Raw genomic sequence first — 13,522 nt, forward strand, 5'->3', positions numbered from 1 at the left:
CAAAAGGTAAAAGCAAAACAAACATCCATCAACAGACAAATTAATAAATAAAATGTGGTATGTTCACCCGATAGAATAAAAGGAAACACTGATACATGCCAAAACATGAAGGAATTTTAAAAACATTATAAGTAAAATCATTTAGTCACAAAAGGTCACACACTATAGATTACATTTATATGAAAGTCTAGGGAAATCTTTTGAGACAGAATGTAAACTAGTTGTGTTTATAGCTGGAATGAAAGTAGGGATAGAGGGATAGAGAAGTGATGGCTAAAGGATACATTGTTTCTTCTCAAAGTCATAAAAAAATAATGAAATTGACTGGTGATGGTAGCATGTCTCTATGGATATATTAAAATATACTCTACTAATATACTAAAAACTGCTTTGAATATGTAATATTATATGATATGTGAAGTATATCTCAATGAAGCTGTTAAAATGTGCAGTATGTTTCTAGATTTGTAAAACCAACTTGAGGAGGTCTATATTGTAATTAACACTCTCATGTACCTGTTTCAACAATAGGCCAAACCTTATGAAACTAGCAATATTTTTAATCAAGAATATTCTTTCTTGCAGATTAGTATAATCACAAGGAGGGGAGATTGTAAGAAAAAATGTTATGCCATGTAATTGACAGTAAATAAAATGTGTTCTTAAAAAAGAAAAAAAAAGAAGAAATTTTTTAACGTATGCCATGTAATTGACAGTAAATAAAATGTGTTCTTAAAAAAGAAAAAAATGCAAGTGTTTTAAATGGGCGTTTTTTCCAGAAAACAGATAATGATGTACATTATTCTTGATCATAAAAATAAAAATTAATTATTAAGTGGAATGCAACTGATTATTGTCCTAAGGATAGAGTGGTTTTGCACTTACTGATAAGTTTATTTCAGCATTTTTAATATTCTCATATAAGTGTGATATTTTGAATTCTCCTTTGAATTGTTGTAACATCTTACTTGTTCCTTCATTAATTAATGAGTTAAACAAAATCTTTGAAACATTTTCATTTTATATTTGTGTGAGAGCCATGAATATGCCCTCTTTAAAAATTACCTTTAAATACTTATTTTTCTTTCTAATATTTAAACAAAACTACAAAATGAAATATAGTAGATAAAGGAGATGAACTTCTGAACATTTTCTTATTTTGAGACATCCTTTTTCTTCTTTCAGCATAAGAAGGAGTTTGCATCCATTGTAGTATATTTGGATTTTTTTAGTTTGGAAAACAAATCATGACTTTTTCTTAATTGGTTTATTGAATTCATTTACTGGTTTACTGAAGACTTTAAAGAAGGCAAAAGAGATATTTTGTTAAGAGATTTGTTAATTTTGAGAAGTAGCCCATTGATTAATGTAAGAATTATGTTTATAAATTAGATTATTTGGCACTCTAGTAAATATCAATGGAAATAAACTTTAACTCATAACTTTAATATTTTCATACAATCAAAAATAGAGATATACTCTAAGTAGGCATAACATAAATTGTTACAATTGATCAGAATATCTTGAATATATTTTTACAGATAACTAGTGGTTTCTACTAGCAGATTAAAATCAAGAGAAAATTAAAAGTAAGTTCACATTTTAAAAAATTTATAAGCAATAAATACAGCACTACAGCCACCACTAATTCTATGTACATTGGATTACATTTAAACAAACACTGCATTCAAGAATGAATATTTTATGAATAAATGCATTGGAAATTAACGGAAAGAAAATGACAAATTACAATTTAGAAAATTAAAATATGACTTTCACAAGTAATCACAGTAAAATGACAAATCTACATTTTAAAAGCTAGAAATTCCCCAAATTTATTTTTTGACAGCAAAGAAGTTTGCTTTAAAAAAGTGTCAGATTTACTTTGCTTTATGAGTATGATACAAAGGTATTAAGTAGCATTCAGCTTTTGAGGAATCTAACATTTAAAATTATTCTAAAAATATATGAGTATAAAACTAACAGTGATTAAACATGAATGACTGCTACTTCTCAAGACTTTACAACAGATAAACCCTGGCTATAAAATAAATCTGATCTAGAATTGATATTATGAAAGCACAACAAAAATACTTGAAAATTACATGTTCATTTTAATATAATCTCTGATAATTCAACATTTTTTAATGTCTACTGTCAAGATGGTTGACTTGACAGTTTGTCTAGAAGAAGGCTGATATATGTCAACATGGTCAGCAAAGGATTTAAATATGGGTCTTTGAATAATAAATAGCCAATAATTGAGTTTATTGAAATGAATTTTTGTATAATGTAGGCAGTTAAAGGTCCAGAACAGCCTGCATTCCTTTCTATGAAAGCTCGCTATGAAATTCATGTTTGAAACAAAACAATACTTTTTCATGCATAAATTATGAATGTACTGACCAGACCATTCTATATGTTAATTCTTACTCATTTAGATAATTTTTCTTAGCAATTTCAAATAAGTTCTGAACTCACCATCTATTGACAGCTTAAGAAACAACTTATGATGAGTAATTCATTAGTTTCATCCATTTTAAGCAGATTGACACACTTAAAATAGAGATACACATGATTTTCCCAAAATTGACTTTTACTAATTGAAGTCATTCTTGTTCTTCAGAGATTTCAGTGGAAAATAACATTAGAGAAACTGAATCCCATATAAATTTCACTTTAGTTCATTAGCAAGGTTTTCTTCTATCTTTATTTAATAAGGTCTGACAATAATTCAATAAGATCTGACAATAATTTTTTCTCAATGATATATTCAAGTATTTCCCTGATTTGTATTATATACAGTAGATCTATTAAAATATTAAAGCATTGTATATGATATATATTGTGTCCCTCTATTTTTTTATATTTCTTGAATAACCTGGGACATTTCCAAAGCTATGTATCTTCATATAGTGAAAGTCAGTAAAGTAATATTTTAATGGGGTAAAATCTATACAAGTAGCAGATTGGTATTTATCACAGTAGTTGTTTAAAATTTCTGGATTAGAATGTGAGTTCATTGTCAAAATGAAAAAAGAAATATGTCAAACACACCCATTATTAAGGTATGAGTCATCAAAACAAATATATTCAATAAAATAGTGACCTTGTGTTTTTAAAATAAATATGTCTTATGATAGATGTTTCTGTTCTCTTAGTTCTCAGACTTCTGATGCTGGCATCTGGTTGTCTTTAAAATAGTCACCAAATATAGAATTCCAGACTCTATTTTATTTAAAAAATCAGCCCAGATACAGTATCAGATATTAACATGCACACATTGTTGCATTATATATTTGCTTTAAAAATTACCTAGGTTGTATGTATTTGATTTGAGACTGTAAAATAAAATAATGGAGTATTTACACGCTCATTTCTCACAATTTCTTTTTACAAAATTCCAAGAAAATAAGAAATCCTTCATTGATTTTCCTTATATAAAATGATTGCTAATTTGTTTCTACAGTAGAAATGGAAGGGACAAAATGTATATTTACAGGTACGAATTCCCTCCCACTGTGTGGTAAAACAGGAAGAAGTTGACAAGGTGTTCTGTAGCATCAACTAAGATGTTTTCTTAATGATATAGAAGTAGGATTGCATATTATACATCCTGTTCATCAAATTTCGACAATGGATATGCCACAAGATATAACTGATGTGTCAGCAAATGAGTAGATCATAACAATTGTACTCAGTTGCTTTTCATAGAGAAAAGAAAGCCAGCAGGGATAATTCACTTCTGGTATTGTCCATTTGAGAGGGTCATTACAAAAAGGACTACAGCACTCTCTGTGGGCAAAATAAAATGTCAACTGCCCCAATCAAGATGGGATAAAGAGTTTTAAAACTAAAAGCTAATTTTCCCTTCATGTCTATAGGCCTTCACTAGGTCTCTTGGGGCAATAAGGGTAGAATCATGCCCAACATGTATATTTACTTTTACAGTCATTTGTTTGTGAATTCATGCAATGGTGTGCTGGAGCTGGCTTACACCAGCTCAGAAAAGTTGATTGTGCTTTTCTCCAATTCCACACGTGGTGATGTCAGGTTAGTAGTGTCACATCAGGCATAGTGGGAGTATTTACTGGCAAATATTACAAACCAGGATTTATTTTTTCCCACTTACAGCTGGATATTACACTCTTATCAACACACTACCAATTTCATGTGAGGCTTTTCTTTATGATATTCAAAAAGCCATTTAATATTGAAGTCTTTTGGCTTTAGAGTCATGGATCCAAGTCCTTGAGTTAGGAGTGGCACAAAACAGTCAGACAACCATCCTTCTATTTTCAATTATATAAATTTTCTGGTTTTAAGACAACATTTTCAATATCATGGATGCTTTTCCCATTTAAGTGTTCACTAGGACAGTCATGACTATAACCTGGACCGTCACTGATTGTTGACACTGTGTAAGACGCACTACGAAGAGCTTCTGAGTTGGAAAAGCTGTTTCCAAATTGGATTTTGTATTGATTCCAGTTTCTTCTCAGAATTGCTTGAACCTATCAATCAAAAAGAAACAGAAAGAACAAGAGCAACCCATTAATTGAAATGAAGACATTGTTTTTGAAGCACAATTAAATAGGTCTTGGAGAAGAGCTTTTTTAAAACAAGTTATGTTAATTAGTGAATAATATAGCTTCATTTTCTTACTTAATTTAAAAAACTTAAGTGTACCATCTTTACATTAGGAAATGTATTACAATTACATCATACTTTACATTCCATTGATATTTTTCATGCCATGTTTTGTCTTCAAAGCTTTTATAATGCGTATGTATTCATTGTTGCCAAACAAATAGATAATCTGGACCCCCATTTACAAGATTTCATGTACAACATCAAGTTTTATATTAATGTCTTTATTAATAGAATGAGAAGACAATTCGTGACAGGATTAGAGAAAGATATACAAAAGAAAAGAAGTTAGGATACGGAGAATACAAATCATCATCAGCAGCAGCAGCAGGGCAATAGCAGCAACGTTTGTTTTTGAGTGATTCCCATATGCCAGAAATTGCGCTACATTCTAAAAAAGGGAGCATGATATTTGTCCTCATGGAGCTTACTACATAGAGGAAAGAAAAGTGTTGAACAAATAATTATACATCTGGTGAATATTGTGAAAAATAAATTTAGGAATGTAACCACTCCACTTTTACATATTTGAATCCTCTTCTGCTGAATGAATTTGCAGTTTAATGACTTCCTTCCCCTCTGTTTGAAGCTAGAGATCAGGGGTAGGTGGGTCCTATACGGTAAAATACTGGTAATAATCGAATGTAAGGCGCGAGAGTGAATTTTCTTCATTGTCAGTCAATGGGCACAAATGAGAATATTTAAAAACATCTCTAGCTCAAGTACCTGGACTTTTTCAGGTCTGATGAGTGGGCACACTGTCTTGGAGCAGCCTCCTTCTAGGTTATGAATGTGTTTGCCAAATCCCTGTGACCCAATCTATATCTGCCCAGAGTGGGTTTGCTTTGAATGGTCTTCCCCAAGCTCTCTATTGTTCTTTGGCTCTTTCAGTGCTTTTCCAAAGGGAATCTGAGCATCTCACAGCAATTTTCTGGTAATTCATTTTCTACGTACTCATGTATAATTGTTTAACTTTGTACTACTTATATAGAATTCCTCAACTTTCTCTTCACCATATCCATGTATACAAATCAATATTAAATCTTTAGAAAGGGTTTACTTCTTTCTTGTTATTTCCTAGTCTAATGGGTTAAAACACACACACACACACACACACAAAACCTCAATTCCTACAATTACAAACATTCTATAGAAAATAGGTGTTCCAGGATGTCTGCAGCTTTACAGGATACTTCAGAGTTCCTGTTAAAGTATCTTATATTCTGTCACTTAAACCCAAAGTTTATTGTCTCGTTTCATGTAGAAAAAAAGAAGGAGCAAACATAAAGCCAACAATGTATTTAGGTAAAATTAAATGAGGTATTAAAATTACCAGTTAGTTTTGCTCTACGGTATGGTTCAAAAATTATATAACTAAAATGAAATTACTTCGTACTAAAAGTTACATGATGATGAAGTTCAGTAACTTCAGGACTTTCAAATTCAATTAAAAAATATATGGTAAACATATCTGAAGAGAATAATTTATATTCATGTAAATGTGCTTTGAAAATAAAAGCATTTATAAGGCAACAAATTTATTTATCTTGCAAAAATTAAACTTTCCTCTCAATTTAGTAATGTAATTCTAAATCCTCCAAATAAAATATCTAAATTAAGATAATTTAAAAATAACATCTGCCATGTAACCACCTCAAAATCATGAGCAAACTAAAAATTGAATGGCTTCAGACTGAATTTTAAATACATATTCAGAGATTCAAAATAAAAATGACCATTGACCAATTACCTAGATACATCTGATAATATATATTTTTTATCCTTATTTTTTGTTTCATAAATTTCTTCTCATTTTGTTACTAAATGCTGAATTGGTTGAGTACATAAACAATATAATTTCTGGTTGAGGGGAAGTGGCATATAGCTTTGTATAAAAAATTCTGTATAATGGTTGAGAAAAAGCTGACAGAAAATAATATCTTAGCTGTGAGTCTAGTACTTATAGTCTTAAAAAGGAAAGTTTAAATTCAATCTGGAAGGAAAATGGTTATTGAAATATATGACTGTTTGCTCTTAAAATATCTACTTTGATTAAGGTCATCACTCTATTTCTTCCTTGCAACTAAATCATCAGAAAAACCATAGAAAGCCAATTTCCTGAACTGTGGGGTCTTACTATAGTTAAAAATAAACCTAATTAAAGATCCACAGGCCTTGTAGACTTATTTGTTTATATTATTTGCTTTAAGGATGTTACATTTTTCTTCTGCTTCCTCTAACACAATATCACACCTGTTAAATACAACATTAAAGCAGTTACTCTTAATAAACTTTTAATGAGAAAAAAAATCAATGGGGAAGAGTAACAAGCAAATTTCCATTGTAAGGGAAGATAGCTGGGTGTTGTTAAAGATATGAATGTTTTTATTGTTTATGCATGACCATGATATAAGTAGTAAGGCAAATATTTAGAATGTGACACTACAACTTTATATACCCATTAACACCCAATAAGCAACCAACTTTATACTCCTTAATGTGAATCAATACGAAGCTTTTATAAAAAGTCTGCCTAGTTCTCATTAAAGGATTTGGGTTTAATTGTTGTCAACAAATCTTTTTTGAACATCTGATTGAATATCTACCCTCAGGTGTTGTTAAATATAACCTTCTGATGACTAGAGGCCTTAGTTTATAATCACAGTGCACATTTTTGTCTGAGGGCACTAGGGATAAAATGAAAGTAATCCAAGCACTTGTTAAGCCACATTTATTTAACTAGTGAGAAATGCTAATAGCAAGATGTTGGCTAAAAAGTACATAAAAGGTGGGAGAGAAAAAAACACAAATATTAAACTAAAGGCAGGCATTTGACCTAATATGGAAAACAAGAAGGAAACTAAGCCTGAGCAAATGATTTTAAGAAGTGCATGACATAGTTGGAACAAAATAAATTTGGCAGTTGTTTCTTCATGTTATGAGAGTGGGAAAAAGTAAGAGGCATTGAGACAAAAAGGGAGGGATCATAGTATTTCTTAAGTTGAGAAATGAATCATACTCAAGCAGGGATTTTATCTCCAGAGATGAAGAAAAGGAACAGATATTAGAATGTTGTGAAGAACCAAAAGATTTGGCAAGAGCCTAGCTCAAAGATTTTGTATTATTGTAATTTTCCAATGTCAAAATTTTCTCAATTTTAGGACATGGCAGAAGATCAAGGTTCTGTGTCCTTTTTGTTTACACAGATCGAGTGTAACAGGAGTGTTAGGCATTACTTTAGATATTCCCTAGGCACTCTTTCTAAATAAAAGGGCCAATTTGGGATTTTGATCCAAAATGATTAATGTTCCTGTTTCCACATGCATTTTTGAAAATAAGTGATTTGACAAATCAAATAATGAGTATGCTGAGTATCTAATGAAGTGGGGCATGGTGCTAAAAACTTCATCTTTATTAGCCTGTATTTATTTTTCTGAGACCTGTGTAGAGAACTTGCTTTAATTTCCCTTTAAGAAAGATAGACACAGGCTCCTGAAGTTTGCCAGCATTTGCCAAAGTATCACAGCCAAGATGAAAAGTAGCATCTTTGGTGTCTAAATGCATTGCTGTGTTTGTTCTTCACTGCCTCCTATTACAAAATATTTCACTAGTGAGTGTGTTTTGAATATTTAAAAATTACTTTATAGAATTAATATCTGTTTCTGTAGATACAGAGGTCTACCTTTCCTATTTCATGCACATTCTTTACCATGTTGTCCGTATCACTCTCATCTATATTTAATTATTACATCCTATAAAAGTGGCATTTAGGATTGTCTAATTCAGTGTATATAACATTAAATTTATAGAGGTATATAATAAAATCTATTAGAATTTTACTATCAAACAAATGATTTATCTATTTTTTGTAACTGCATTCTCTGTCTATGCTTCTCATTGATTTCAGAAAAAGTTGCTCTTGTCTTGTGTATAGCAGAAGAATTATGGAAGTACCACTTAAAGGTATGAAATATAGTCTACAATGTGTGACAATTCTACACCTCATTACAAATAAATATAGATAAATAAAATAAATGATAATATAAATAAATACCTATGTGTTGAACTTGAAATATATTTTAATTAAAAACTAAACATTGAATTTTATTATATGCCAAGATGAGGAAGTAAAAATATTACTTAAGTAAGAGCAAATAATATGTTACAGTTTTTCAATGATGTGTGCATGATTTCCAATGTTCATTTGTTTTATAGGAATGGTTATCATAGGTTCTACCAACTGGTCCCAAGTGTTCCCCATCTGAAGCTTTATGATAAGCTTCACAGTTATTAAGTGTCTGTGTCTCACTCAGCTGCTGTCTGGATTTCTAAACTTTGTTCAATTTTTCCAAAATCCTCCTACAGGTTAAACTGTGTTGAGCAGATTAAAAACACATAAAGAGCTAAGTCAGCAGAGCTCAAATTACTGAGCTATAACACATTTGTATGCATAAGAGATATGTTACCAGTTTTCAAAATGCCTGAAACTTCCCAAGTAGGAAACACATGGATAAAAATCTAGAAGTATCGAAGAGTACATGGTCATGTTATGAATTAGAGCATTCTCTTCTAAATTTCCTAACCCACTGAATTTCTTCCCTGTATAACCGAGAGTTTAATTTTTAAAATCCTTTTGTATTGGCCATAAAGTTGCTTCTGCGGGCTACATTGTAAGATAGGCAAAAAAGAGATGATCCTATTTCTTATTTCTTATTTCCTATCACAGTGTATATGTTCTATGAGATTTGGGATTGCCTAGCACTGTATCTCGGGAAAAGCTCAGACTTAATGGGACTCAAAACGTATCTCAAAAGACTAGATGAATACCTTTTGAAATATTTTTAAGTGAGGTTGACTTTTCCCTAGCTTTGAACTCCAATATGACCTGAGCATTTGAGAACCCGAGTTAAACTTATGGTAAGAGATTTTATGGTCCTTTCCCTGATGGAAATAGAATTTAATATGGTTGTTCCTGGGGAATTTATAATTTTATCTCATTTAAATACATGGATAGATAGACAGATAGTAAATATAAAATAATGAAAGGAATAAAATAAATTACCATACCTCTCCATTAAAGAAGCAGAAAATGGTAGAGACCAAAAGACCCTGTAAAAGAAAAATAGAATGGTCTGAATCCAAATGGAAAGATACATGTATTTGTAACCAAATAGCTGAACAAGTAGGAGTAAAACTAAAGTTATATGTATATTTAATACAAAACTTCACAAGCTGCCTTCTTAACAAGAATGCCATACCTGGAAGTGCATAAGGATGTGCATGATGTAGTCATATACCTCCTCTGCAATCTTTCCTTCAGGTCGCCATGGAATCAGCACAAATTCAATGCCAAGCAAGGGCACCAAGATAAGAGTAGCTCTCACAGCTTTCATGTAGAGATTGGATTCCGCTTGGTGTGTAACTTTTAACTTGGTGATGAGAACACGTACAATATTTAACAAGAAAAAAAGATTCACCTAAAAACAAAATAAAATGACATCTGAAAAACATTTCATATTTAATATTAAGAAGCATTATTCAAGTATATCCAATTGTATAAATCTGAAAATATTTTTAATGTACAAGAATATTTTAAAGGGTATTATTGCCTAAAATATTAATTTATATATTTGGAATTGTGATTTATCAATTTAATAAGTATATCAGTTTTATTAAACAAGTTTTTAAAAAGTAAAATTAAATTATGGTATAATTACTGTGGAACATATTCAGTTGAGGAATATTTCAGTGTTTTTCTCAGCTCATTTTCACATGCAATTAAAAAAATTCTGTGGTCTAAAATCTAAAGCTTTTGATCATTTTCAAATCAAAGAAAATAATTATTTATAGAAAAATGCTAATTTTTAAAGAATCCCCTCTTTATAATGTCCATATGACATACTTTCTAAATGTATATTATACCATAATAACCATTTTCATCTTTCAAACCAAAAACTTTCCTGTTTCTTCTTGTAACAATAATCTTTAAAACACCTCGCCAAAGTAGCACTGTAATCCTCTTTTATTTATGAGGGAACTTTGAGCCAGCTGATATTCAACCCCGGTCATTCTAGAGCTAAAATAATTTGACATTCTATAAGACCTCCTGTAATGACATAATATTCACTATTTTTGTGCCTTAACAACTTTCTCGAAGAGACAGTAGTTTCTTTGGATGGGAGACGTAAACCTTTGACACTCTAATGTGACTTAGCAAACAGGGTCCTACTGAAACATATTTATTTCTCTTTCTCTCACATAATACAAGTTTATCTTTTTCTTATTTTCACCCAAGTTAGAGTTTATCTCTTTCTTATTTTCACCCAACTCTATATCTTTTACTTTGGTCCATTTTCTCTATGCCCATTCCTTACGCCTTCCATAGAATCATGAATATTAATTCCAGAAGAGCTCCATAGGGGCTAATTGCTATTCACTTTTCTTTTTCCCCACCCTTAGTTCTGGCATCTGCCCTTTGTTTAATAATCTTAAATTTTCAAACTATTAACCAAGTATAATTTATATTCACACAGTTTAAAAATTGCAAAAACTAGTAGTTTCCCATTTATTATAGCAAACAAATAACAAAGAACATGCATTTGCTAAATTGACACGTCTCATAAAAGTAACCGTGCATAAAAATATTCTTCCACTATTTTTAGAAAATTTAATGGAACATATGCTTCAAAAATATACAGTTCACTATAATCCTAATGGAAACACATCTATGAAAAGCAATGTTTGCAGACACAGAAATGCGATAAAGACAAAAGCAGATTAAGCCATTTCAACAGGTGTGAGAATGAAACATAACAAATGAACACATCAGCTGTTATTCCATTCATCCTAATATATTCCCTTCCTAAGCATCCATTGCTCTTTAAAAAAAGATAACAATAATCTTTTATCTGCTTAATATAGAATATTTTATAATCTTAATACATTAAATCATAAGTTATAAAACACAGTAGAAACATTGCAATTTAGATCCCAATTATATGAAAAATTTTAAATGCAAAGTGCTTCTCCAAATGGCAAGTCTGATTTAAAATGGGAAACTAGAAACTAGAGTTGACAATAGAGTTAATTATTCTATTAACTATTTTATAAATTATTATCTTAGAATGAATTTGATGCTATTTTCCATGCTATTTTTCCACAAAACATAGTTTTGAGAATTATAATCCCCTCATCTTACTTTATTTTCTGTAAATATTTCCATTTACTTTAAACAAAAGTTAAAGAAGAATTTTAAATTTTAGAAGAACTATGTCTGAATTTCTCCCACCCTCAAGCAAAGCTAGTTCAGTAGAAAAGAAGAAACCTTTAACTGCCATACTCATAAAGTTTACACATCTAGTAGGCACATCAGGCTATTTTCATAACACAATACCACACTTGGGTCATGACAGGAAGCAGGGTAAATCTATACAGTGGCTGTAGGAGAGTTTCTGGAAGTCATTCCCAAACAATCACTTAACTATGCACTGAAGTCACCTAAATATCTCAGTGAACCCAAATTAAATGTATCATCTCTCAACTTCCCCTCAACAGGATCTCAAAAATGCTGTAGTCACTCCAGTACCACCCTGCTCATGTGGAAATGTGATGGAGGAAGTCTGAGTGGAATGACCTCTGATTAAAATATCTTATTTATAAAAGTTGTGCAAAACCATATGATAACCATGAGAGAAATTACTAGGGCTCCTCCCAGGAGCTTGGAATTGGCCAGGACCAAAGAGGAGCTCTGGAGCTTAAACAAGGACAGAATTATTTATCTGGATAGACAAATAGGTTCCTAGTGTTGTTTTAGGCCAACAAAATGGAAAGTTTTAGGCAAATAATGTGGATGTTCACTTCTTTTCTTACAGCTTGATGGGCTATATTCCTGTATTTTATCCTCACTCTTCTTCCTCAAAGTTTATATGAACAGATGTTTCCAAGGGTTGTGTAGATGATATTACATTTTGCATTTGCTAGGTGCTTTCACTTCCTGAACCTTACTGATTTAGAAGTCTGAATCATGTATCCCTCTGTGCAGCCAGATCTTTTGTAATAAAATATTGTCTTGCATTTGTTCTGGAATCTCCTGAGTAGCCCAATAATACATTATAATTTATTTGAGCTCTCCTCAGAGTGGAAGCATGGTATCATGCAGAAACTACAAGTGAAGAAACTTTGAAGGCATTTTTTTCAAGAATTTATAATATTCTATGCACTAAATGTGCCAAATCACTTAACAGAAAATATCTCATTTAATCCTTATAATACCCTGTGAGGTATGTATTCTTATTATTCCATCATTACAAATGAGAAAACAAAGACACAGAGAGGTTAAAAACAAAATAAAACAGAAAACTTGGTCTGAGATGATACACAGGCAGCTGTGATAGAGCCAGGATTCAGTGCTGACTCTTTTGTGCACAGAATGCAAAGCCAGGCAGTCTCAGGGTACAACTTAAACACGTATGTCACTCATGCCCTTAGAATGTAGGAGAAGGAAGGGAAGCAAGTGCCTCTGCCTTTGAAATTTTCACTATAATCTACATTAAGATATATGAAAAAATTTTATGGAAAGTCATAATAAATTCTACAAGAATGGCTTAACGATGATACATTTTGAGAATGGTTTGAACAGTGATCCAACACAGCCACATACTAAACTGCAGCTAGCAAATATAGTTACATAATAGAATATCTGTATTTTAAAAGAGTATAAGAATGAGGAAGCTTTGAATTTTACATGAAAAATATCACATACACACACAAGCACACATATAGATAACTTAATCGCAGTTGTAAATAAAGGGTATTCGAATAGGAGGGGAGGAAGTCAAATTGTCTCTGTTTGCAGATGACATAACTATATATT

The 13,522-nt window shown here is 31.1% G+C and overlaps 1 protein-coding gene across 2 annotated transcripts in view; it reads right to left on the bottom strand.

Moving 5' to 3' along the window:
• Positions 1–1,425: 1,425 nt before the first annotated feature.
• The window catches only part of CALCRL (calcitonin receptor like receptor), a 100,897-nt gene continuing 88,800 nt past the window's right edge, over positions 1,426–13,522 (bottom strand). For both annotated transcript variants that reach the window (XM_003907710.4, XM_017946704.3), the window contains 3 exons: positions 9,909–10,127; positions 9,718–9,759; positions 1,426–4,514 (listed from right to left, as the gene is read on the bottom strand). In XM_003907710.4, coding sequence (XP_003907759.1) covers positions 4,299–4,514; positions 9,718–9,759; positions 9,909–10,127 — 477 coding nt within the window. In that variant the 3' untranslated portion in view covers positions 1,426–4,298. The remainder of the gene's footprint in view (positions 4,515–9,717; positions 9,760–9,908; positions 10,128–13,522) is intronic.

The sequence above is a fragment of the Papio anubis genome, chromosome 10, assembly GCF_008728515.1.
Source record: "Papio anubis isolate 15944 chromosome 10, Panubis1.0, whole genome shotgun sequence".
Classification (NCBI taxonomy): domain Eukaryota; kingdom Metazoa; phylum Chordata; class Mammalia; order Primates; family Cercopithecidae; genus Papio; species Papio anubis.